Raw genomic sequence first — 27,203 nt, forward strand, 5'->3', positions numbered from 1 at the left:
GGGGTGTAATAGTTTTCCAACCCCTGGTGCTTTTTTTTTTTTTTTTTTTTTTTGACAGCTATTATTTATTCAACAGTGTGTGCCTGCCTTCTCTGCAGCTGAGAAAGGACAAGCACCCTCTCCAGAGAACACACTGGCAACAAAACTTCTGCTTTAGGTCTTTTTAGTCTAGAACAGAGCTGAGTTTTAGAAGCTGATAAGTGGAAAGCTGCCCTTTTTTATTTTGGTACCAGTTAAAGAAAAGTGTAAGGGATGCTTAACATTCCCATGATACTGGGTTCCTCCTGTAGTGTCTGATTACACTTTTCATGACACCAACTAGTTTCTCCAGTCCAAGTTGCATGTATTACAGCTCACCAATCCCAGTGTTTGTGCTAATGATCACTGAAGGTGGTGTCTCATTGCACCACCTTTGTTTAGTGGCTGCTGGAGGCATTGGCTGCAGGAGGAATTGGCTGCTTTCAGCTTATTCCATTAAAAATAGCTCTTCTTTTGGAAACTGCTTTTTACTGACCCTGGAGAGGATGAGCAAGTTTCAGCGCAAACTTTCCTTTGCTTCAGGAACCACGATCAGTTGGTTGGAACCGAAGATCTCTCTGGCAAACCACTTCAAAAATGGAGCAGCTCAGAATTTCCCAGCAGAGATAAACAAGCCAGCATCTGTCAGAGAAGAGCAGTCCATTGCAGAGCCCTGCCAGCTAACAAGGGTAAGGTAATGTGAACATCCCATTTCTGTGGGGAATTATTCGGAAGAATACCTGTAAATGTTTCAATCGTATTATGTGAAAATTATTTAGTGACAGCTATTCTCATACTATTGGTTAGCTGTGTAGGAGGAGAAGTGAGGACAGTTGCAGTAGATGAAACTCTCTACCTTGTTTATTCAAGAAATTTTTGCTGCTTTATGTAACTTGCTGTCAAGTGGAGGGAGCCAATTGGTGTGGTAGTGCAAGGCATTGAAATAGGTTTTTTGCACTTCATTATTTACTTATCTAAAATAAAATGCAAGGGAATACTGCCTAACTGAAATTCATGACACTCTCAAAATAGGCCCAAGAAGAACTGCCTAAGTAGACAAAAGACGAAATTGCTGGTCTTCAGCTATTACATCTCCCTTTCTTTCTAGGTCTTGTTGCATCTGTTTTTCTTAATCTGAGCAACTCTCATTATTTGACTGCAGGATGGCTTAATGCATTTGAAATACAGTTACAGTCTGTATCATTATCAGCTACAGTCTGTATCATTATAGCTGACAAAATGGATTTGAATTGCAAAACACTGAAGTAAAAAACCAGCAGGGATTATGATGGAGAACATGTTTTCCTAACTAAGCTAGAAAATCATAATCACATCCTCTTTATGCTAGTTGGTTTCAAACAGTTGTTTGGCTGAGACTGTGTCACTGTGAAAAGATAATGTGCTGGTTTAGGTCTCTGCAATAGCACTGGGCTGTCTTAGAGCAAAATCAAAATGGAAAAGATTTTTTTCAGTTGCTATAGTTTATAGATTTTTAAATGGGTCAGAGTAGTTACTATTAAGTTAAAAAAAGAAAAGATGAAACAAAACTAGGAGCTTTCAACTAAATCGCTTAATTCCTTCCTTTCAATAATTAAGCAAGCTACAGTTTGAGTACTTAGTGTGTTTGAGGTATGAATGGTGTTATCACTCCCTGTAGGTATTTTCAACTTTTATTTCTGAGAGCAGATCAGCATAGCATCCTTGGAAAGGAGTCACCTCTGTGATACTGCAATTGTCATCGGGATTTGAGCTCTGTGTGAGGGCTTGGCCCCCTGTTTTTGGTGGTTGAGTGTTCATAAATCTGCTTTGGGCTGGGGCAGCTGCTTCAGGACAAAGGGCTTTGCTTAGGCAGAGGCATATTGCTGCCTTCCCGTGGCATTCAGTGCCTCTCCCTTCTGCATCTGCCTCCTTCCAGCTGCTTGCCCCAGGAGGATGCGGCTCAGAGCCCTAGGAATGCCACCATCCCTTCTGCCTGAAGTGTTTGACTTTCTGCTTGTGATGTGGTGGTTGTTAAATCGTTGCTGATATAATTTCCAGTCTGTCTGCTTTAGTTACACAGACACCGGCACCTGCAGTGTTTGTATGTGTGGGGTTTTGTTTTATGAAACTACTCCAAGTTACTTTTTTTCTTTCGCTGTTATATATTTGCACTCACAGCAACATGATAATGCTTGTGAGGAGCAGCTTGTAGATACCAGGCAGGATGGTAGTCAAGGAACGTGGAACTACAGTCTGATACAGCCTTTGGAGTAGTGATGGCAACGCTGGAAAGGCTGAAGTAGTGTGGAGGTGAAAGGGGTTACTGAGGTGGTTGGAATTGCTGCTAGCTTTTGCTTTGCTGTTTCTGTGTGTGTGTTAGATGCTTGACATTCTGTGAACTCACAAAACTTACAGGAATTTCTTTTAAGCTTTTTTTCTTTTTTTCCATGACCCGTGTGGGAGAGGGTGAGAAATCTGAGCCTGAATCCTCCAGATGGAATCTGCACTGAGTTATCTTCATATCCATTCAAATTCTTCAGCTGTTGTTTATTTTGGGAGTAGATTCCATTGTGTAGCCCTCTGCAGGGGTTTATTTAGCCTTTTTCATACATGGACAGTTAAATACAATATTAAGTCCTTTTTGAATATTGTCTGGCCAGTTCCATCTTTGAGCTAAGCCTATGGCTCTTATTGCAGGAACCTGAAGAAATAAATCCAGATGAGGAGCTAGAGGATATCTGTGACGATAAAGAAGATGATCTAGGAGCAGTGGAAGAGCAGCGCAGTGTTATCTTGCACCTTTTGTCTCAGCTGAAACTTGGCATGGACTTAACAAGAGTAAGTAACTGAAGTGTGAAGACTGGCTGCAGTAAAAGTGAAGTTTCGTTTAAAACTCAGCTCCTGTATTGAACAGTATGGAGTTTAGTATGAAACTGTGGCCAGTAGCAACTTCAGGTCCCAAGATTTGATGTCCCAGATTGAGATGGTCAGCACATTTCACCTAAACCTATCTTTTTTATTACCTTCTCTTTGTGTTTTCTACCGTGTTTTTGTTGCCTTTCCTGTAATGGCCTGTTTTCTTTCCTGTATTTGAACCTTAGTCTTTTTGTGCTGTTTTCTACAGCCTTCTCGTATTTCTCTTTCTTCTTTCCTTCCATGATTTCTTTTCTATCTTGATAATGCTTTTTCGCACAGCTTGTATAACCCTACACCTGTGTGCATGCTGCTTCTGAAAAGAAGTTTTCTTTTGGTTCCCCCTTACCTTTAGATGCCTGTTTAAGCCTCTTTTCTATTCTCATTTCTGTGTTTGTTCACAAGCAAGCAGGAACAAAGTTGCACTGGAGAGAATTGGATTTGACACTTGAGTGCAGAACTCAAAAGCAAGCAGCTTGGAAAAATTAACGCTCAGGTGCCATTAGACAACTTGGGCAGCAAATCTGGGAAGAGCAGGCTGCTACCAGCTTATGTTCAGTTCACTCCTGTAAAGACCTCTTGCCATAAGCACTAGGCACTTCGAAATCAGAAAATGGATTTTACAGTAGCATGGAATGAGAAAAACACTCTCTCTTGGAATTATGGATTATTACATTTTTTTAACCCTATGTTTTTTGAGCACGAACTACATAGCCCTTAGAAACTTGTATTGTGCAGCTTATGTTTCACAACTTGAGAGGGAAAACGAAAACGTGATATGAACAGGCCCTCCTGTCTGCAAGTCAGACTTAAACCGCTGCTGCTGTACCAGAAACTGATGAAGTTACTCTTTCACTTACATTGAAGATTGGATTTAGGATATCTTTTTCTCTTAGTTGGAACAAGTTGTTAAGCCTGTTTTCCAGTTGTGACTTTTGGCTGTGTGGGGAGAATTGTCTTTATATATAGCAGGCAAATCACTGAAGTGGACTAACCTGGCTTCAAAACAGGTAATGAAGTTGTTAGAATTGTACGTAACTCATTATCAGGGAACTGAAGTAAAAAACCACTTAGTACTCAAGGTTGGGGTTGCAACAACATGGCAAGTGTATTCAGTTTAACTTGAACGTCTATTAAGTCTTATGTCTGTGCTTTTTCTCTTTGAATGCAGCTGATTTAAGTGGATTGTCTTGATCTCGTGGCTGAGACACCCTGTGTTGCTGTTTACAACAGTTAGTTCTGTGAGTTGTGTGTGTTTAGTTCGTTATGTGAGGCTAGTTCCCACAGCAGAGAAGGAAAACACTGATGATATCCACAGCCTTTCACTCTAGGGCATTGCCCTTGGCTCAGGAAGGACAGGGTTGTTGGTTTTTATAGAGTTGAATGTAACTGGGAGAGTGTAAGGTACCTCTGCTCAGAGGCACAGGCTCAACCCATACTATGCTGCTTCTCATGGATGCTTCTCCTAGTTGCTGTGTTGAGAGAGATTCTCCAAGCTCTCCAGAGCTGGTATAGCTTCCTTGTTCTCTTCTCCCTTAGACCGTACCTTTCCTAACTTCTGCTCTGAACCTTCTTTGCTATAGTTTGAGTTCCTTCATGCTTGTTTTCTCTTTCACAGGCATGTGGGACACAGTATCTCTTTGCAACTCTTGTATGTTTTTTGTTTTTTTTTTTTTAACTGGCGCTCAGTCCCTTTCGACCTCTTTAGTCTTAATAATACTCATTGGGCTTTTATTGCCTTGTAAATTGCTTTTCTGGAACTTCTGACCACTGTCTTTTGCTCACATCTTACATGAGGGACAAGAAAGTGCACTCTGAAAGTGTGGTGTCCCAAACAGCTCAGAATCCTCCTCCCAAGGACTTCCCTTATAAAATGCCTGTCTCTGTTTCCCTTACTAGAGCCTCATGGCTTTTCTTTTATTTTCAGGTGGTTCTTCCCACCTTCATTCTAGAGAAGCGGTCGTTGCTGGAGATGTACGCAGACTTCATGTCCCACCCCGATCTCTTCGTTGCCATCACGAGCGGCTGCAGCCCCGAGGAGAGGATGATCCGCTTCGTGGAGTATTACCTCACCTCCTTCCACGAGGGCCGCAAGGGAGCCATTGCCAAGAAGCCCTACAATCCCATCATCGGGGAGACCTTCCACTGCTCCTGGAGGATGCCCAAGAGCGACGTGGCCACCGAAGCTGGCACCAACTCCTCTGCTCACTCCCCCTCGGAGCAAGTAACTCTGCCTAAAGATCCGGAAGGCCAAGCAGAGCCGGACTATTACACAGTGAAATTTGTAGCTGAGCAAGTGTCCCACCATCCTCCTGTCTCAGGGTTTTATGCTGAGTGTGTAGAGCGGAAGATGTGTGTCAATGCCCACGTCTGGACAAAAAGTAAATTCCTGGGAATGTCAATAGGAGTGACAATGGTTGGTGAGGGTAAGTGCAAATTCTGTCCTTTGTTCATTTTAGAAATTTGTTGAAATACTGTTAATTTGATGGCAAATTTGATGTTATATTCCGAAGATACAAGTTGTCATTGTAAACAGCAACTTTTCCTATGGGAGAAGAAAATAATTAGGTTTATGCTTTGCCAAAAATCAGAATTATATTTGGAAGTAAAATTTTGCCTTTTAAACCTAAGGTCAGTTTCTGCAATGTAAACTGATATTTGTGAATTAATTTGTGTCATACATTTATTAAATAGAAGTCTTGTTGCATTTCCACGTATTGCACTTAATCTTTCTATATATGTTTTGATTTTCTTTAACTAGAAAAATGGGATCCTTTAGGGACAGAGAAGGGTAACTGCCCTCAAACTGTAATTTCCCTTTAGTTATGAGTATTTACTGCACAAGATGAGACAGCCTCTCCCACTCTGTGTCCCCTGTGTATATTGCCCAGTACCTGGGGATTCCAGGCACTTGCACGTAAATTACTCATTGAACAAGGGAATGACCAAGGGAATGCCAGGGTATGTAAAAGGCACATCTTTGGCTGTACAGGTAATCTCTGAAGCTGATATCTCTTGCAGGATCTTTCTCAAATCAGATCATAACTTTTTTCAGAATTTCCCATGTTGTTTGTGCTGATGTCAGACACCCAGGGGTACTGTGCTCCAGAGGCACGGGCTGGGGCAGGCAGCATTCAGACGTTGTGCTGTGCTCTTCTGAGGGCAAGAGGCAGATCTTGTGCTTTTGGGTTCTTTATAGGAATCAAATCCACTTAGCTGAAAGCTGAATAAAAATTCTAGTATTTTAAGAGATTCCTGACATTTATTGCAAAAACTGCTGTCAGGAAAGAATTGGGTTTATCTTAGCAGAGAGATGCAGTAAGGAGAATTGTCTCTGCTACCTGTCTTGAGACTGGGTAAGGTGTATTATAGGAAGGGAAAACAGGAGTATTAGCCTTCCTCAGGATCTGCAGTTCAGGGGATTCATTTGTTACTTCCTTTTGTCAGCATAAGTCTTGTCTTGCGATGCTCCAGAGCCATCAGTAAGAGAGTGAGCAGCCCTTACATGTACTGCTGAAAAGTATGTGCATGGCACAGTATTGTACTTTATGGAACAATATTATTGGGATAAATGTCTTTTCCCAAAAGAAGCTTAAATGCCCATTACTTAAGTTAGTACTTCCAGGAAAATGTTTTTACCTATAATCTAATAAATGTCACTTTTGTGGTTTTGGGGTTTGTTGGTTTTTTTTTTTTTTAATTTTCTTTTTCTGTGTGAGGGGCTATGAGGAAAAGTAACCAGATGTAGTATTGGCTATTTGTTTCAACAACTTGTTTGGCCTTTTCTGAGGTGGTGCTGATATACAGATTCTTGTGTTTCTTCACACAGGTGTCTTACACCTCTTGGAACATGGGGAAGAATACACATTCTCTCTGCCCTGCGCATATGCCCGCTCAATTTTAACTGTTCCCTGGGTAGAGCTGGGAGGAAAAGTCAACATTAACTGTGCAAAAACTGGGTATTCTGCAAGTATTAACTTTCACACCAAGCCCTTCTACGGTGGCAAATTGCATCGGTGAGAACATTTTTGTTTGTTTGAAATGAGATCGATCTCACTGTCTTAAAGGGTTGAGTGTTGTTTGCAACGTGCATTGTAAGTGCTCTGCTGGCATCATTGTCTTTGGATTTCTGTATAAGAAATATAACACTATCAAGTTTCAGCATCTTACAGAAAATATCTAGGTAAAAATACCTTTTTGTAAAGACAAAAATGGTAGTTCTTATAGTGGTAGTTATTCACCTGTATGCATGTTTAAAAACTAACAGGTAAAGGACATCCAGGGAAAGTTTGCATGGGGTTGCTTTTAGCAGATTCTAGGAAGTATGCACAGTTGATGCAAAAGAGCACTGGGTTTTTTTCAGACATTTTATAGTAAGACTGCTGTAGATTAACCTCATGCTAATATAGACAAGTAATTGAGGAAGGAGAAAATTAAGTCGTAGTCTCACAAAGAATATGTTTGCAGAGCATTTTGAGCATTTTGCACTCAGCTATTTACTGAATAGAGTTTATTTAAATGTTTCTTAGATTAAATATCTCGCAGATCATAATGAAATATGTAACAGCCTAGAACATCAGAATTTCCTAGATGTGCGTTGCTGTCACAGGTTGCAAAAATCAGCTGTTTTCTCTGAATGACTTTTCCTGAAGCAGTAGGATTAAGCCATATTTGTTGCTCAAAGAAAACAAAAAAATCCACCTTGCTCTTTAAATTTCCATAAAGGGTCTGAATTTAAGTTGCAAGCAAAGCTTCCCTGTCCCAATGGCATTTGGAGAACTGAAGCTTATTAGTAGTTCTGTTTCACTTGGTGCAGTTTGAAAGTGACACATCATTTGGGTTTTTTTCTATGGCTCATGATGTATCTTCCACTTTGCAATAGCTCCTCTTGCGTCATAAAAGATAAGTTAGAGGATGTAGTTCTAGTTCAGTGATTTAATTTTGGAAGCTGTTGTTATTTGTGTCTCTGAAGTTAGTCACAGACGTAGAGGCTTTTTAAAGAGAGATCTGTTCAAGGTACTGGAACTATTGAAAATTTGACATGGTGATGATTGGACATTGCCAAAAGAATCTCTTGATGGGAAGCAGCAGTGTTGTCATGGTTACCCAGAGCGCACGGGAGTTGCTATGGCAATGGTATGGATTTTTTTGTAGAGTGACCCTTGTTGTTAGACCTCAGCTGGATGTTGGCTCCTTGGTCCTGTACCTCTTTAGCTGGATGAAATAGAGGATAATGATAACGAACAGCTAGACATGTATCAGTCATGCCAAGATTACAAATAAGTGCCAGCAGGTTTTTATCACTAATAGTGGTTCAGGCAGCTACTGTGGTCTGCAGTGCTGGCAGAGGTTGTGTGTCAGAGCAATGCAACCTGGAGAAATAAAGGTAATGAGAGTTTAATGGAGCAATTCAATACTGCACCCCAGTAGTGAGTGATATAACTTTGTTTACTTTCAGCTGAGCAGAGGCAGTAATTTTGTGATTGATATTAAAATACTGGATGTCAGTGCTGTCTTGTTACCACACAATGCTTGGAAAAAATCAAGCTGTTAAAGTTGTGGGGAAGTAACTGCAGAGTCTGACCTGGCTGATCCCTGGCATCCTGTGGATTCAGGCTGTTCAGAGATCTCTTGGGAGGAGGACAGGGACTCCGCCATGTGTAATAGCTTTGGTGAGGTGTGGAAGTCACAGGGTGAGAAGCAGCACAAAATTAAGGCTGCTTGCTTGTCAGCTGCTCTTTCTGCTGTTTTCAGTAATTGTTAGTGCTTCTTAAAGTCCACAAAAAAAATATTGTAAGTGTGCTTTTATTGCTCCTGTTTTTTTCAACAACTGTTAAATTTTTGTAGTGGAAAACTCTGTGCTCTGTGAGCAGTGCATGCTTATCAATTTGGGTTTTTTAAGATATTTCTCATGAGGTTAATTTAGGTTCGAGCTGCTGGATCACAATGTGACAGAAGTCCTGGCAGCTGCCTCCTGCTGTGAGCTGGCTGTGAGCTTTCCCCCCTTGCCCTGGAGATTCCCTGCAGCTCTGCTTTGGCTGGCATCCAGTATCTCTGTGCTGGCGGGTCTGACCTGTGATACTTGTTTCATTGCCTGAGAGATAAATTTCTCTATTTTGATACCAGGACTGGGGAGGACAGTTAGGTGCAGGCACAGTGGGAAGTGACTAGTGTGGGTGGAAGAAGGGAAGTGGCACTTGTGTCCTGTGCTCCCTTTTCCTCTGAGTGTGGCACCAGAAGTGCTGCTTTCCACTCTCCTGGATGCAGTTGTTCAAAGGACGTCAGAGCAAGCCAGTGGTGTGCAAGTTAGCTGTTCTCAGCTGCTCACAATAGAATTCTGGAAGGAGATGAGCCTATGCTTTGTGTGAACACTGGTGAAATGCAGGAAGGGGAGCTGGAAAGTGGTGAGTTTTAGGGAGGTTGTGTACAGATAACTGCAGTTTAATTGGAGCTGGAGAAAGTATCTTTTGTGAATCCTGCAGCACCTTACAAGTAAGAATCTCTCAAGTCTGGTTTGCATAGTGCACAGACTCTTTTGTTTCTTTGTTTCTAGGAGAAACCTTCTGTTTAAGACTGGCAATTTGCTTGCCAAGCCATGCTCAAACACTGGGTCAGGATGAAGTGGGTGTCAGGAGGTCTTTGTGGAGGTCTTTGTACAGGTCTTGAAGCTGAGAAGAAAAGTATGCATCAGTGTGTGCGATTGTGGTGATACTTGAGCATTATGCTACACCTTGAATGAAATACTGCATGTTAGAAAGACATTTTTCTTATCTTGGTTATTGGTAGAGGTTTCTGGGAAAGAGACAGGGAGCAAAAGCAGTTCTCCTGATTTCTAGTTTCCTACCTTGCTTTCTGCCTTTGTGTCTGCTGCTTATGAGAGCAACATGCGAATGAGACCACCTACATAAGGAGAATATTGACATGTAAAGATGCGAGATGACGTGCCAGCAGGTAGTGAGATATATTCTTGCTAGAAAGTTTAATTTTTATTTTTTAAGTCTGAACTATGTATCTGATGTGATACTTCAAGTGGAAATGATCAACTGCTTGTTATATGTGAATCCGCCTGTGTTAGTTTCTTTTTCATTTTCAGTTTCCTTAAGAGGCTTGAAACAAGCTGAACCCAAAAATGGAGTTTCCTGGGTAACTTGAAGAGAACTAGAGCAGCGAGTGAAAGCCACTTTGCTCTTTGAGCTTCTCCACACAAATGCAATTCAAATAACTAACATTTTTCTAGGCAGTGTGACAAGTTTGCAAACTCGTCCAGGACTGAGTGATTATGCAAGGAATAGTCCTCAGGTTTCTTCAGCCATGGCTTTTTAAAAATAAATTTCTTTCCTAGAGTCACAGGTGAAGTGAAGCAGAACATGACGAACACGGTGGTGTGCAGAGTGCAGGGGGAGTGGAACAGTGTGCTTGAGTTCACCTACAGCAACGGGGAGACCAAATACGTGGATTTGACAAAGCTCTCCGTGACAAGAAAACGAGTCCGGCCCCTGGAGAAGCAAGGCCCCTTTGAATCTAGGTAGAGTATATGTTTGCTCTTGTCTGACCCTTTTTGTCCTAAGCAGTCTGGTGAGTGCCTTAGGAAAACCTGCAAATGTAGATAGTATTTGTGGATAACGCTTAGCAGCACCGATCTTTATTTTTTATGTTTTTTAAAAATAAAAGTCAAGAGCATAGTAAAAAGTGCACAACCCAAGTGCAGGCACATGGGTGTTTGTCTCCTATTTATGAGCAGAGGGTGTTTCTTTGAGTTCACAAAGTGCTTTCCAGAACAGAAGCTCCCTGTTAGTTTTGTTTTTACTCATCAGCTACATAGCAGGGCAGCTCCTGACATCCTCACAAGAAGCTGCTTGTTGAATAACACTTCCATGGCAGTTTTAAAGGGTTTGCAAACAGACATTAGATTGGCACTGCCAGAACCTCAGAGCCATTCCTACATGCTCCCAGTTGCTGGTGTAGCTGTAAGACTTGGCCATGAGCCCTCACCTGTGCTGCAATTCTCTGACCTGGGCTGATTTCTCATGTGTATGTGGAGAGAGTGCTCCTGTTCCACAAGAACTGCCTGCAGTGATCTTGCAGTTCGAGGTGGCAGGCTGGGAAACCTTTGGAACAGTAAAGTTACCAGTTTATTTTGTAGGAGGCTGTGGCAGCATGTGACAGAGTCTCTGCGGGATGGAGACATCGATAAGGCTACAGAGCACAAGCGAGCCCTGGAAGAACGGCAGAGGAATGAAGAGAGACTTCGTGCTGAAACAGAAACACCTTGGTGTACTAAATATTTCCTTAAAGATGTAAGTTCCCAAGCAGTTAGCTGCTGTTAATGAAGGCAGAAGCAAAGCTGTTAAGCAAGCAGGTGCACATACGGGTCTGTGTCCTGTCAGAATATTTGGCCTTAGATCTTACAGTTTAGCTCTGTGGGATCCTTAGGGGTAAGGTGACATAAGAATTCTTAAGCATGTAAAGGCATGACTTCATTCTCCACTTTCCAAATGCTTGGATTTTGTGATGCCCTTGCATCAAAATGTTTGCCAGTTTCCTGGTCCAGTTTCTTTTACCAAGCAAGTCCTCAATGGCACATGGAAAATAGCTTTGCATATACACATGTAGGCAGACTGCAACAGTAAATGCTCAAAGCAAATAATCAGTAGTACTAATTTTGCTGAGGTGGTGTGTGTGTGTGTGTGTGTACCCAACATGTTATGGTTAGCAAACAGTGATGCCTTTTCCTGGTCTTAAAATCAAGAGTCAAACACGGTTAGAAGGGGAAAAGGAATTTTTACCTTGGTATTTATTTCAAGGATCCTTAGGTGCGCACGTCCGGGTCGAATGCACCAAAATGCACCCCGCAATGCACACCCCCAAAAGATCGGGTATAACGTTATAGGTTTTACTAATTAGCATATCAATCAAAAATTCCCCAATGAGAGGCTCAAGTGAGCCCCCCTCCCCAAGGAACCTTCCCCTGGATGGTTCTATCTTAGTTTACAGAATGTGTTCTGGAGAGAGCCTTGGGGTCTGGGGCACACTGATCCCTGGCTACAAAGCTTCTAAAATGTTTAGTCTCTTAGCTTGGCAAACCAGTCCAAGAATGTAGACAAAAAGCACTAAGAATACAGAAGTTGTAAAAAAGATATAACAGGGGTATAAAAGAAAAGGCAAAAAATCTTCATGGCATCAGCAGGTATGAGAGTTCATTCTCAACTTACACTTCTTTTGTTCTCCTACATTACATTTTGGTTAGAGCTTATTTGTTCAGTGTCTTAATCTGTACTTCAGTAATAGTAGTAGTAGTAATAATATAGTAAGACTTTTAACAAAGTGAACTACAGCCTGCCCAGGAGGATTGGGGGATGCTGCTATGATAACTTTGAAATAGGCTTTTCTTGTGATCCACGTGGTGAGACCTTGCTAGTGTAGAGACCTTTGCTGAGCCTTTGCAACAGGAGAGTTCTTGAGTAAAATTTATGCTGTTGTAGTTTAGATTCTCCTCACAGTGCAAGCTTTATCTGTTACAGTGCAGTAATGTAATTCCCCCTCTTCTTACTAGATCACAGAGATGGGAAGGGTTTAGAACACCAGCTAAAAAGTTACCTTTTCTTGGATATCTTCCAGGTTTGTTTTGTGAAGTTCAGGACAAGTTAGCTCCCATGATGGTTTTTGTTCTCTAAAGCTGTGTTAGTATAATTAGCTCAAAGTTAGGTAGTTGCATTATTAGTATTGTTAGATTTACAAAAGATGAAGTTCTGTCGCTAGTTCAAGATACAGATGTACTCGGAAAACGTTTAAATGTGATCCTGGGCACTTCATTTCTGGGTAAGCTGTTGGGCTGTGTTAGAGCTGATAATCCTGGGTAGCTGCCTCTCTGCTGTCTGCTTATGTGGCTTCTTCAAGTAATTTGGAACATACACCTCACAAGAGTGGCTTTTTGACTGGGTTAATTATAAGTGCAGTCAGCTCCCAGAGAGCACAGTGGCTTGGCAGGAGCCTGCACGTGTTCTGAAGCAGTGTCAGCAGCCTGCAGTGCTGATCTCTGTGCCTTAATCTGTGGGAGGTAAAGATATCAGCTCTGTCCCTCTGCTGTTCACAGCCATCAGTCCAATAGTTTTGTGAAGGCAGTTCTCCCAGGGCAGTGTCTTTATTATAACTGTACTTTCTCTTTAAATTGCAGGGAGATGGCTGGCTTTATCATAAACCCCTCTGGAAAACAGTGTCTGCTGCACAAACTCAGCAAACGGACAGTAACTAGAAAAAAGCTGCTTTAAGATGAGTTTTCTGATTTTCCTCTCCTTTTCCTCTGTCTCTCTGAACACAGTAATTACACTGAGTTCCCCTTTTTATGTAATTGTGCAAGTTTAAATGAGCATAAAGAAATAACTATACTAGGGCACTTTAAAGCTATTTAAAAAAAAAAAGGTAAAAATCCAAGTTGTAGAGACAGACTTGCCAGGTACGTTCAACCAACTTGTTTTTTTCTATGATCCAAGAGATTTTACCTGCATTGTGTAAGATTCTTCTAAGTAGATCAGATTGCAAAAGCTGCCTGAGAGAAGAAGGAACCTGTTGGATTTCGGAGTGACATAGGAACTCTTTTGGAATCTGTGTCAAGCTCTTTAATCACTGAAACCTCCTCAGTACACATGTAGACAACAGCAACAAAAAATTGCTGCTTTTATGCCCAGTAATTAACCTTCTTGGCGAAAACTGGAAGGGTGTTTGGAAGATGTGCCTGAAATCAGTATTAAGAAACAACTGGATCATGACGACCTTTTCTTCGGAGAGAATGCGTGCATGCATTGGAGGAGTATGGGATGTACGTAGAGACTACTTTTCTTTTTTATGGATTTATAAAAGCAATTAGAAGTGTAACCATGGAGAAATTTTTCCTCTGAAACATTTTAATATACTTGAAATAATTGACTTGAATTGGAAAAGTAATTTGAACACTTTTCAGCTCTAATTTTATTAAATCTCTTTGAGTGACTGGTTTTTCTCAAGTTATAATGTAATGAGATCTGGCCTGTTTTTTCTCCTCCAACTTCTCTTCTTGAGGACTAAGGCTTTCAAAATGAACAGAAAACATACAGTTTTGTATTTAAATTTCTCTGCCCATCTAATTGTCTCAGAGATGAAGTATCAGTGTTACAAACTGTCCTTTGGGTTATTTTGTTTTTTCTCCTGTGGTGGTGTTCAGAGCAAAGCAGTGAAATGTGACCTTGAATACATGGACTGTAGGTCCTGGTTTTTCATGTTACCATAAAAAAACCCAAACAAACAACTGATTATGCTGAGGACTGGGTATTGATTTGAAACACAATCAGATATCAGGAAACTGTATTCAGGTACAAACATCCTTTTTTCTTTTTTTTTTCTCCTTTTTATAACTATTTTATTGAAGTCTAAGAATTGCTGGCAATTAAGAATAGTACTTACTATGGCTTTCGTTATTGTTGTAACTACAAGCTACCTTAATTTTTCCAACAGTGGTGCCTTAATCTGTTTTTTCTTCTGATGTAGTCTTCCAATCAGTGTATATAACATTATCTGCCACTTCCCAGCCATGGCAATGGCTGCACCTGATCCAGCATCATGAGAACTCACAACTGTATGATCTGGTAAGATGTTTTCCATAGAGAGGATGCAAGTGTAAGAATGCATCAGAAGGTTTAAATACCCATGTTAACTTTCAACACAAACTGTAAATCATGCAAAAAAAAAAAAAAAAAAAAGAGTTGGGTTTATGCACAACTGTTTTGATCCTCTTGTACTTTTTTTTTTTGCTGTGAAATGCACTGAGATCTCAATGCGAGTCATAGTCCATTTGTGAGAAGTGGGGGGGGATAATAAAGCTACAAAATGATTCATTTGTTCTGTCTGCTTTCCTAGAGATCAGGTGACCAGGAAAGAGTAGGTGGTTGTTTTCTTTCATGCTGGAGATCTGTCTGGGCTTTCCTTGGTCCTAAAAGTGGGATATTTTGGCACTGTGTGCTTGAGTGGTAACTATTCTCCAGCAGAAGAATGTTTTAGGCCCTGCTTGTCTTGTTTGTGATATTCTATACAACCATCCTGTTGTGATAGTTTTGGATATCCATTGGGCATTTTCATGTTTAACCAGGAATAAAAATAAAAACTGAAACAGTGGGATTAGTTCCTCCTTGTTTTTGGGTCTGCAGCACATTTGGGGTGTGCTCTTTGGCCAGTTCCAGGATTTGGGGTAGGAGTCATGGTGGCAATGTGTGGAATTCTTCCACGGTTCATCAGTACCTGCACCAAACTGGGGCTGGTAGAGAAACAGATTAACACTGTATACGTTTCATGGTTGTTTTACCTGTGTCACATGGCACATTTGCTTTAAACGAACAGCAAGGGCTGTGGTGCAAGGTCCAGCTTTTAATATTGCAGTGATCAGAGCAAAACCAAACCTTTTTCAGCTGAGCATACTCCAGGGATCAAAGTTAAGCTTACTGAAATAGAGACTTATGACTCAGTCACTAAACTCACCTTAAAATTTTGATTTGGGAATTTGTCAAGGTGATGCCTGTAAATGAGACTGAAAAGCTCCCACGTTGATCATAAACTCATTTGTGTTCCTTATAAAATACTATTAGTAAAGTTATTTCTCTTCCTCTCTCATCTGGTATGCTTGTGGTTTCACACTGAGAAAGCTGTTACTAATTTTGTTGTGTAAAAATAGACCAAATGCTGAAGCAATATTTTGATAAAATCCATGAAGTGATTTCTTTCAACATGAAGATGTTTCTAGGAAAAAAGAACATAAAACCTTCCTTTGCTCAAGTGATCACCAGAACTGGAATGGTTCCTGATGTGGATTTAGTTATGATGCATATTTCTACTTCTAGAAACAAAGGACATAGTTGAAAACAGTTTAAAAAGAGAAAAATGAGCCACTGAATATCCAGCTTAAATTGTAATTGTGATTCTTCTGAGAGTGGCAAGCACCCTGCGGACTAATGAATGTATTTTTAACTCTGACCAGATTTGATTCTCTTGCATAACTGATGTTGTTTCCATCCTGTACCTTCTGGAGCAAAGGGAAGGGCTCAGTGCTGCTTCCTGTGTGGATACTTGCTAGAACCACAGTGTGTTCCAACAGGGAACATGGCAAAATAGGACATTGGCTTATGTTACCTTCTGTCTTCTTGGCTTGATTGGGCCCCACTGAAATTAAGAGCAGAATTCTCATTGATCTCAGTGGTTTTAGGCTCCCTGAATCATAAACAGATCTTGGATCTTAAATAAGTGGCTGTCTTTAGAGGTGCTGTGCAGCCTGCTGCTCATGGAAAACAGAGTGTGACAAGTCACCCCTGTTTAACACAGGCATTCAGGTGTGCAATCCTGATGGATTGATGGAAAAAAACGCACTATGCAAATCAGCTTGTTCAAGATTTTAGGCATGGGTAGGGGAAAAGATAAAGTTTTTCAGCATATTTATAATATGAACTCAAGCCAATTATGAAGTCTGTCTACCCTGGAGAATTTGGATTTCAGCCATCAGAGTCAGAGATGCAGGCTTCAATGTCTGGTTTGCACAGACTGATCCCCTCTGTCCCTGTCACCTGTGGGAAGAACAGGTCAGAGTGTCTTTTAAATCCTTTTGAGCTTGGAAGAACAAGTGAACACATTCATCAGTGTGTCCAAACAACTTGGTGCAGAACTTGGTGTGGAAATTCTGCACAAAATACTATGGGAATGAAAGATTGGGCAGTCGGTGGCAGGGGGAGTTTGGTTTGTTTTCCTGTAGATTTTTGTCTCCCTGACAGAAAAGCTGCCTCATGCTCTGTTTCTCTTGTGCCAGAGCAGTGGTTATTACAGTCAAGAAATGAGACTGAAGTCAGGTGGGTGGAAAATGTGTATTTGTGGGGAACTGAGGAGGGTGTGCTTCAAGAGAAAAGGGTTAACTTGAAAAACTGTAAGGTGTCAGGAGGTAGCAGCCAGGTGAAGATTACTGAGAATGACAGGTGTGGTCACAGTTGCAGGTGTAATAAGTGGTAGCTAAGCAAATTTTTTGTTATTTAGATTTGATGCAACCTAATTCATTCCCCTTCTGTCCTTCTTTGAAGTGTTTAGAGACAATTTGGTTCTAGGCTTTTAATTTAGCAACTGTAAAAACAGTCCAAGGAGGTGGAAACAATAGCTAGAGAAGAAAAGGTTTTTATATGGGTTGGTGTTGTCATAGCTGAGCACTTTAGAAAACCAAACCAGCCCTGCAGGTCTGCTTCCCTGCTCCACATCGGGGAGCCTCGGCTGTAGAAAACTTGGAAGGTTTGCTCCCTTTCTTTCTGGGCTGATCCATGCAGCTGTGTGGTGGCAAGCAATGTATTCCTCTCGGGTGCCATCCCAAAAACTACAGCTCTGTGTAGGTGTCAGGTATGGGCTTGCAGGGCTTAGGAGCACCTGAGGTTTTTGATCCCAAGGGTGGAGGGATTTGCACAGTACCAGGGTTCAGAGGGAGGTGTGACTTACCTTTCCTTAACTGCTTTCCAGGATAGAGGCAGCCTGGGTTGATGTGGTGATCATGGGAATTAAGGTCTCAGTTCATTCTGATCGTGTTTCCCCAGGTGGGGTAACCCAGCGGGGGGGTGTGAGAGTCGCAAGAAGAGTTGGCCAACCCCTTTGTGTTGACACTGTTACTGTGGTACAGGTCTGGCTAGAGGTGACTGGAGACTGGTCTGATGGGGGAAAGGGTTGTCTGCATATCCTGCATGGAGAGTTTTTAGGGTGAAGCAACCATGTCTACACTGGTGACTTCTTTCTCTCTCAAAGAAGCATCACACACCCACCTGAACTATCAATTAACCCAGGAATTCCCCAGTGAGGAAAGGTATGTTGTAGTTGCATTGTATCAGGCTTTTACAAACTGGATTATTGTGGATCTTTGCATAATGTTGAATGAGTGATTTTCTTGGATGTCAGCATTTCTTCCATTGAGGGTGTGGTATATCTCATGATGTCTTTTTTTGCTGCTACAACAGATTTTGTATGTGTGTATAGGCCATTAAAAAAAGGAAAATTGTTTTGATCACTGCAGAATAAGTTAGAAAAAAACTCATGATGACAATATGGAAGGAATGACATGGAAAAAAAGACATGGAATTCAGGTGCTTATTAATAAAAGATTAAACATTATTATTTTAAAAAATAATAAAAGGAATGCTTTGCATCATTATACATTTTAAGTAAGTACAAAGTCAGTTCATATAATAATGTTGCACTTTAACCAAAATATTGATTCCACAGTTCACTGTATCTGTGGGAGGAAACAGATCTTATAAATAATTTATGTACTAGATCTTAGTTCCATTTTGAAAAACAGTGAGGCTCTTTTCCCTCATGAGCTAAATGCTTCTCCCTTATCCTCTTGTTCCTCGTGATGAGGACTTTTGCCTGCTGCATCACTGAATGTTTCTGCTCCCATCACTGTCCTGGTGCTCCCCACCTGGAGAAGCTGTTTTGCTGGCCTCGTTGTCCGTGTTGTTGTTGAGGATGTCATCACAATCCATTTGTGCCATCAGGTTGAAGCGCTCAGCCACGCAGTGGGCGGTGAGCCGAGCCTCGGGGTCGTGGTCCCAGCACTCCGTGATGGTGTCGCACAGGAAGCGCATTCCCTGCAGTCGGAAGGGCTGAGATTAGGATTGGAAGGCAGGAAGAGGAGGATCTAACACAATCTCGGTGGTTTACCACACTTCTGACAGCCTCCTGCATAAAGGCTGGTTTTGGCCAAGCTTAAGCACAAGAGGAGTCAGCCTCGGTAAGTTGTGGAACTGCTGATGCTTCTTCCACTGGCACTGCTTGTGTTAGAGCAGCAGCCTCGGCTCCCCCGGCATCTGCTCCCAAACATTCCCCATGCTCCCTGGAAACTGGCTTGTGTTGGCTGTGAGATTTAGAGCCTGTTTCCATCCAGCCCCTATTTATTTCCTGTCTCAACCTTGCCCATTTGGATCAGAGAATCTAAAATCACAAGGGGCAGGGGAGGTGTGGATGGTGACCTGTAGGCTGCTGGCTGAGCCCAGGCCTTGGGGTTTGAGCTGCACCCTGCCTGTTACATCTGGGGGAGGTGGTTTTCAAAGGTAGGTTTGGAAATAATTTCTTAAATCTGACTTCTTGTTTTAGTGGCATTCTGGAAGGGTGTGCTGTGCCAAACACTCATTGCAGTGTGCAGCTGAACCTTGTTCTCTGATCACAAAACAGCCTTTTGGTTGAGATGGGATGAGGTGCTTCCCAGTTTGCTCCAGAACACACAGAGTTCCTCTCAGCTACAATGCTTATGTCTCCCAGAAAACTGGTTTTTTTTTTGTCCAATTGTGTAGGGTTCTGAAAAGAGCCACAATATTTTGGGCTTAGAAAGAAAATAAATGGTAGTATTCAGCTGGTGCTTTTCCCACTCTTTAGCTAGTAACACAGCTAGCACCAGAAGCTGTGTTGAACCTTCCCTCGCCCATGTAATTCCATCATGTGCTATTGCTCTTGGCATCATTGTCAACTAAAGTTGGAACACAGTGGAAAAATCATTATTCTAAATAAAGCTTCATGTTTTTCAGTGGGTTTTATGTATTTCATAATTTGTAATTAAGAGAACCCTAAAGTCTCATGTGGACCCACACGGGGAAAATCCGAGTCCTACAGAGATACAGGGTCAGTGCCATCTGCCCTTCTGCACCTTACTCAGAACTCACTACTCTGTGCTAAGGTTCGTTGTATTAAATCTTCCACAATGGACACAAATTGGAGAGAACAGGATTGTACAGCAAAACTGACAGATGGTGTGTTTCAGCACCTCTGACGTCACTCACTTACTAGCTTAGTTGAAAGGATTTGAGGGTAATTGATTACATGCAAAAATGAGCTAGCTTAGGTGAATCTTTTTAAGTCAGCCTGTTCTCCAACAGGACGTCCAAGATTCTCTGTACTTATTTTTCCCTGAAATCATACCATTTATTTGCAGTTTGCCTTGTAGTGATGATGCTCTCTTGAATGGTATAACTGGAACATCTTGTTTGGCTTACAAAATGGACTTAGTTTGGCTTTTATATTTGATATCTGTTTTTCCAAGATTCCAAAGAATGCTGAGTTGTACAAGTGTATTTTTAGTGGCAATATTGACTTAAGCTTCCACTGCTCCTTCCTATCCTGCACCAGCCTCTGGTTGTGCCAGTACATCAGTCTGTTCGGCTGCTTTGTGAAGCAGATTCAGAAATTTACCTGGCCTAAAAAAAAATTTCTTTTTTAGTGTGGTGGTGTGTGAAACAAGGTAAGTTATCTGAGAAACTGGGGATGAATTTCTTTGGCTGGCTTTGTTGTGGGGCTTTGCACGCAAATGCCCTGAAGCTGCTATTGGGTGAGTCAGGCCTGTCAGGGAAATCAGTGCTGACACTTGCTGAAAATCAAACCATGGTCTTCACTTGACTGAGAGCAATCCTGATGGTTGAAACGCGGAAATAGCATTTGGAGCTCTGCAGCAAACTTATGGGTGGGAACACCTGTTGGTGCCTCCCATTCAGGTGAGTGACTTGTCACTCTTTCTCGGTGTCACCCAATGCTTCCTCACACGGGAAGGGAAGCCTGGACCCCCGGAGTGGCACAAGCCGGTGGTTTTCTGCTGCTTCCCAGCAGATGGTGCTGCCCAATTCCTCATCCTAGGGAGACCGGTTGCAAAATGCCCGGAAAATGCTGTAAAGCCAGGCTTGTAAAGAGATGTTTATTACACCAGCAGAGATTAGTCAGAGAAAAACTTTCAGCAGCACAACGTGGCTTTGCTGTTCCCCTTCCCCAGTGACCATCAGATGGTCCAATAAAAGTTCCCACCTTACAAGCTTTGCTCTGTTTGCCTGCTAGACCAGTCCAACTACAGCAGCATTATTTCTGGGAGGTGACTGCAGTCAGCCTCCCTTCAGCCCTGGGAACAGCACAGTTATGCTCATGCTCTATCAAAGCAGGATTTTTGACAACCCAAGCCTCTGTATATTTTTTCTATGGTTTCAAAGTTTATCGGAGACCCTGGGAGGTGAATGTCTGAGGTGACTACTCAAAAGGCTTCAAATATGTGGCACTGCTGATTGAAGTTCCTGTATTTGCCTTTGTCAATGTAAAGGGCTGGGTGAGCTTCAGAAATGGACTCACTGACTGATAAACGTCCCGGGGGTCCCACAGAAGCTGCGGATTCATTTGATGCTGTTTGCAGTTTTGGGCAGTCAGGTCAGCTGTGAATCTTTGGACAAATATGGTTTTGAGAGGAGACGTTGTAGGGAATGTGTGTGGCCTCCTAAGGTCGAGAAATTTTCTCATTCCCTCTGCAAAGCCTTCCTCTGTGTGCCAGCAGGGCAGAGTGGGAGCAGAGGCAGTGTGTTTTACAGGTAGATATTGCAAAATGATGCACTGAGCACTGCAAGGCTCTGAAAGCCAGCAGGCTCAATGTTCCAGCTTGATTTTCAGGTGAATGGGAGTGTTGATCAGCAGATGGTGTTTTTCCACGAGACATGTGAAATTCAGGAAGTACCAAAGTCAGGCAAGATGTGGAAATCACAATCAGCATGCTTGTTACCCTTCGTGTCCTTAGTGTGTGGCAGAAAGTGTTAGCCTGGGGCAGAGGACCCTGTCAGGGCCAGGAGGGAGCTCTGTTTCTGTAGCTGGTTGCTCTGGGTGTGCTTGTGGGTGGTTTTAGTAGAGCACATTTTGTTACTGCTGAAATATTCCTGTTCTAGAACACTGGGTTATGCCCTCTGTGCTGACACACTTTGCTTTCAGACCCTCTGAAGGCTGGTGAAAGACCTCCCTTGACAAGCCTCGAGCCTTGCAGAGTCCCTGCTCTCAGCTTCACTCCCTTTTCCTGAGTGTTTCACAGGAAGGACATGCTTCCTGGTTTGCTCTTCCTTGTAGAAATGGAAATTTCATGTTAAAGGTACTTTGGAGCTTGAAACCTCCACAGCCAAGCAGGCAGAAGGCTGGATGCAGCTCTCTTGCCCTCTGTGCCTGCTGCGAATGGCTGTGTGTGAGGAGCTGTGTGTTTCCTCAGTGTTCCAGACAAGGTGCTTAGGAGAGAAGCAGAGTGAACTCCAATGATTTACTGTTTCATGAGAAGAGCTGCACTGAAGTGCTCCATTTTCCTGTTATCCTTAGGGTAGCTGAAACCCATCACCTGGCATTCACAGCTTCCTGACCATGGCTATTGATCAACAAATGCTGATGTACCATGGCTGGTGGCTTTTGTGCAACAAGGAAATGAGTCCAATGGGACTTGTGTGGGCCCAGCCATTCACAATGGAGCTGGAAGTAGAGCCCAGGAGTTCTGCCTGCTTTTCCTTTGACTATAAATTTAATTTTTCAGGCTGCGTTAGTGAGGAGGGACAACGTGTGTTGCTCTTTTCTGAACCAGTTGCTCCCAGCTTACCTGGTGCACCAGCCAGTTGCTTGGGATCTCGGGCCGGCCTCTGCCGTGCAGCACAATGTCCCTCATGGTGTCCACACAAGGCTGCTCCTGGACTTTCGACCCAAAAGGCAGCTCATAATTCTTTACCTCTGCAAGGAAGCAACAGCAGCATCACAGGATGTTTCTAATGAATTCCCTGCTTTGTTTTGATATGGCCCACTGGATGAGAATGGATTTGTTTTTAACAGTCTGCAAAAAAATAAGCTGATTTGGAAACAATTGAGAATTTGAACACAGAAATGTAGTAAAGGTTCTTTTCAGAGACAGCACCGAGGAACGATCTGACCTTCTCCCTGAACCCTAAAGATGCAGTACAAAGGACATGGTTTGTCTTTGGGTGTGACATATTTTGAGCAGGCAGAAAGTATTGTGCTGGTGAAGGATGGGAGGGGTGACTATCATATGATATTTTCTGGATTTCTGCAGCAGGGATGGAATGGGTTAGAGGAGAAGTGGCCCTTCCAGAAGAGAAACCCCATGTCGTGGGAGACCAAGGAGAAGCTGGCTGTTGGCAGAGGTGAGAGGCCACCCTGGTTTCTGCCAGGTCTTGCCCAGATGTGAATTCAGGTGAGATACAAGTGGAGAGAGATGGCCTGGGATGCTGGCTTGGGAACAAAGGATGCATGGGGCATCTGAGCCAGGCAAGGGCCAGCCATGGGGCTTGCAGTGCAGTTGGAGCAGCTTTCTGGCCAAGGGTTGGAGGTTTCTGCAGCTCTATGGGCTTGTATTGTGAGTGGCTGGGATAGAGAAGGAAGGGAAAGGGGAGCAGGCAGAAGCCAGGCAGGGGCTAACTCCAGGGCAGTTAATTAAATGTTTTGCTACACACAATTTCAGATGCCAGGGTGTGACTCTGGGAAATGACAGGGGATGTCACACTGTCAGGGGCTGGGGTTTGTGAGTCCCCATTGCAACATAAGCACTCTGGTATGGTCTGAAGAAGAAAATGGTTTTGAGGAGGCAGAGACACCTTTGGTTCTTCCTGCTTGGTTAGCTTATTATCACCAGCACAGGCTCCATGGGGCTCGGCAGCTCGGCAGCTTTGAGCAGGGGCTGGACCGGATGTCCCCATGGGGTCCTGTCCTGCTTCTTGACCACTGAACCACCCCCCTTAAGCCATGGCACACAGAGCAGGGGAAACTGTCACCAACTCTTGGCAGCCCTGCAGAGACCTCGGCCACCCCAAGTCACGTCTCGTGCCATCAGTTGGTATGTGGTAGTAAGGGAGTAAAAAGGCACACAGCAACCATGGTGCAGTGCTCCTACCTCCTACTACTTCACATCTGGAGGCCATTTCCCACAAAACAAGGGCCATGGAGTAGACATCCATCTGCTTGAAAGACTCCAGGTCTTCCAGGTTCACTCTGGACTCCAGGACCTCTGGGGCCATGTACCTGGCGGTGCCCACCTGCCCGAAGAGAGGAGAGAGGTGTTAGCAGCGGTGGATAAGGACTTTGGCCACAGGACAGGGGCGTGGCTGGCAAAGGCTCCTCCAGAGAGGGTTGGTGGGTCATACTTGCCTGCCCGCTATTGGCAAAGTCATCCACTGTCAGGGAGGGGTCGAGGCGTATGGCGATGCCGAAGTCGCAGAGCACGCACTCCTGCTCGTTCTTCACCAGGACGTTTGTGCTCTTGATGTCACGGTGGGCGATGGGGATTTTTGGGCGGCCGCAGGCGGTGTAGTCGCTGTGGAGGTGGGCCACCCCGCTCACCAGGGACCCAGCCATCTTCTGCAGGTCCATCCAGCTCAGCACGTGGCGGGAGAGGTAGTCCTTGAGGTTGCCGCGGCTGTGGTAGGCGGTGATGAGCCAGTACTCCCGGCGGGGCCCCGTGCCCCGGTCCTCGGCAGTGAGGAACTGCAGGACGCTGTCATGCCTCAGGCTGGTGTCAGTGAAGATCTGGCTCTCGTTCTTCCAGGAAGAGTATTCCTCGCAGGGGAAGATCTTCACGGCCACCGTCTCGTACTGCCCTGAGCAGCTGTGGCTCAGCTTGGCCCTCCACACCTCCGCGAACTGCCCTTTGCCCACCATCTCGTCCAGCTCGATGGGGAGCAGCTCAGCGGGGCGGCTGCTGGCGCAGCCGGGGCTGGTGCCGGCTGGGCTCTCATCCATCAGCACGGACAACTTCTCCTCCCGCTCGGTTGCCTTCCCCGGCTCTGGCAGCGCCGGGGGCTGTCCCTGTTTCCCACCCCACGCCTTGGCCCTCTTGCGTCGCTTCTGCGTGCGGCAGAGGTAAAATATCACCGTGATCATCACCGCCACCAGCAACGGGGGCAGGAGGCTGATGGCAGCCACTGGGATCACCTCTTTGCTCTGCAGCATGGAGTAGCCTGAGGGGAGGAAAGCAAAGGCGAGATGCTGCTGCTGCGGGTCTGCCGCAGCTCGTTTTCATCACGCGGAGGAGGAAAATATGCAAAGCTGTTAATGGAGCGCAGCCCTTTGTGGGGCCGCACAAGGGCCCGTCCCGGCACAGAACCCAGATGTAGGCACTTAGCAAGAGGGGGGGCTGACTGGTTTTGGTCTCAAATTCAGCTCCATTTATCAACAGAAGACACAGGCCAGCATCATTTGGATGGGGTACTGTGGCACAAGAGACTGCAAAGGGCCTTTTGGGGGTCCCACGTGCTGTTTGTGCTCATGGCAAGGGGAGCTGGGCTGGAAAGAACAGTGATAAATCCAAGGCAAGGCTTGAACACAGCAAATCTCTGAGAGGGCTTGGGGCTGGAGCTTTGCTGGACTCCTGTGGTACACAGAGAGCCAGGAGGGATGCTGGGGGTGGGCAGTGTGCAGGACCACCAGCCCAGGGGAGTGCCGGGACGCTTTGCAGGATAATTAGCACACAGGAGCATCATTTCAGCACTTGTCTGCTAGTTCTGGCATCTCCTTCCTCAGCCCGTTACAACAGCAACCCCAAAAATCACCAGGGCATGGCTGCATTTGTTTTGTTTCTGTTAAACCCCCTGTTGGCCTTCAGATTGCTGGGGGGAGGACATCCACACAAAGCCATAACCCTCACACAACATATAATTGTCTGATCCTTTGATGTTCGCGATTCCTGGAATAAACATGCTGACTTCAGTAGAGATATTCAAGTAAAATCTTACTCAGAGGTTTTTCTGCCAAGTATAATAACCCAGGGGAAGAGGGATAAGAATCATTCCATAAGCAAAACTCTCGCTGCTTGACCTCAGTGTGTGGAGATCATAATTCAGGTTCTGGAAAAACAGAGCATTTAGCTATTTTCCTTGGCAAATTTCAAAAAAATGTGCTGCAGCTAATTTCTGCGAGGCTGTGAAAGCGTTTCTAAAATAGGCATCAGGTTTAAACCACAAGATCAACCTAAACTGATATAAATCAATAACTAACTCAGGAATATGTTTATTTTGGAAAGTGTTGGGCTTGGATATCACCTACTGCTTTAATGGATTTACCCGATGCTTTGGATCCCATCTTTGAAACTGAAGAAAGAGAAGATATTTTTAAGGGAGTTGCGTGCACAAGTCCCAAAAAGGGGAAGTTAACACAACTCCAGGAAATTCCTTCATGAGGATGCCCCTTCCTGATGGAAGTCGTTTAATACAATACAGGGGCTGTAGCAGGATTTAGACCCCTTCTACAGAGAGCAAATGTAGTTGCTCTGGCAATGACCACAGGTCTGTAAACCCACATCGTGTTGAGCATTGCTGCCTGGGTCTATCCATCCCTGTGGAGGGGACATGGACCTCCAGGGCCAGGCTCAGCTGGGGTAGAGGTGGAAAGAACTTGGCATGATCCACCCTACCCAGCATCTTCCCAAGGTGTCCACTGGGATCCTGTGTGCACAGCTTTAGGAAATGATGGCTCTGTGTGTTCATTACTGTGATCTCTGAGCTCTGATGGAGTCCCCTGCAGCCCCAGTGTGAGGGCAATGCCACCCAGCAGCCCAGACCTGAAAGCAGAACTTAAGGAATCAAGAAACAGGAAAAAATCTGCCTGCTTGTGCTGCTGGAGAAGTGCTTGTCTCTGTTAGATGTTTCTCTGCTTAGAAAATTGTCTATACCATTGAATATGACCACAAGTAAATATTTAGAATGCAAATGATCCCTTAAAGCAGAAGAAAAGGAGGTAAACAATGGGGTGTGTGAGCCTGGGGCTTGCCTAAGCTGGTCCTGTGGCCCACATGTAAGAGGAGAGAGTTGTCAAAGACCTGCACTGCTCTTGCTCTGACTTCCAGCACTTTCTGCGCCGGCTGACAGGAGGAGGCTGGATATGGAGCCTTCACTGGGGGCGGCATTTCCAATGAGCCAGTTGTCATTTTTGTGTGAAATTACATATCCCAGCATCAGCTTTGGGATTTGACTATCTCTCTCTAGAAGTGTGTGTACCTGTTATGTTTGGCTGGGGAAGCAGCAAAGAACCGCCAAATTTAGCATCATTTGCCTCCATTAAAGTGGCTTGTTTGTTCAGAGAATTTACATTTCATGTGATGTTTTTCTTTTTTCCTTATGTTGCAGGAGAAGCTATGCTACTGGCATGCAGGTTCTGCTTAGACTCATCTTCAGTCTCTCCTTGTTCTGTGATTATGGAAAATTGGAGGTGTTTCACTTTGCTTTTGTTACAGATCACATTCTTGATGGACACTTGGATAAACCTGGTCTATTTGGAGTTGAGGAGGTTTGGACAAACCCCCAAAGGCTCAGGGTCTGGTTGGAAATGTTTCCAAAGTATACGACCCTCCTGAGGTACAGAAATAAGCTGCCTCTTAGTTTTCCCTCCTATGGATTTACAGCTCCCGTTGGATCTCCAGCCATGTGCAGCAGCGAGCCAAGCCACGCTCACGTGTGTGCTCAGCTCTGGGGCAGCTCCAGCTG

General features: G+C 44.0%; 2 protein-coding genes across 3 annotated transcripts in view; one reads left to right on the forward strand and one right to left on the reverse strand.

Annotated features, from left to right (window-relative positions):
- Window positions 1-15,052, forward strand: part of OSBPL11 (oxysterol binding protein like 11) — a 25,402-nt gene extending 10,350 nt beyond the window's left edge. The window contains exons 6-12 of the mRNA XM_017740202.1: window positions 562-707; window positions 2,695-2,835; window positions 4,838-5,336; window positions 6,740-6,926; window positions 10,253-10,435; window positions 11,054-11,207; window positions 13,085-15,052. Of these exons, the coding sequence (XP_017595691.1) occupies window positions 562-707; window positions 2,695-2,835; window positions 4,838-5,336; window positions 6,740-6,926; window positions 10,253-10,435; window positions 11,054-11,207; window positions 13,085-13,162 (1,388 nt within the window). The 3' untranslated portion in view covers window positions 13,163-15,052. The remainder of the gene's footprint in view (window positions 1-561; window positions 708-2,694; window positions 2,836-4,837; window positions 5,337-6,739; window positions 6,927-10,252; window positions 10,436-11,053; window positions 11,208-13,084) is intronic.
- A 2,975-nt stretch (window positions 15,053-18,027) lies between these two features.
- LOC103619725 (TGF-beta receptor type-2-like) overlaps window positions 18,028-27,203 on the reverse strand; it is a 31,150-nt gene continuing 21,974 nt past the window's right edge. For both annotated transcript variants that reach the window (XM_017740203.1, XM_017740204.1), the window contains 4 exons: window positions 23,875-24,683; window positions 23,621-23,762; window positions 22,319-22,446; window positions 18,028-18,539 (listed from right to left, as the gene is read on the reverse strand). In XM_017740203.1, the coding sequence (XP_017595692.1) occupies window positions 18,327-18,539; window positions 22,319-22,446; window positions 23,621-23,762; window positions 23,875-24,683 (1,292 nt within the window). In that variant the 3' untranslated portion in view covers window positions 18,028-18,326. The remainder of the gene's footprint in view (window positions 18,540-22,318; window positions 22,447-23,620; window positions 23,763-23,874; window positions 24,684-27,203) is intronic.

Source organism: Corvus brachyrhynchos, unplaced genomic scaffold (genome assembly GCF_000691975.1).
Source record: "Corvus brachyrhynchos isolate BGI_N302 unplaced genomic scaffold, ASM69197v1 scaffold126, whole genome shotgun sequence".
In the NCBI taxonomy this organism is placed as follows: Eukaryota; Metazoa; Chordata; class Aves; order Passeriformes; family Corvidae; genus Corvus; species Corvus brachyrhynchos.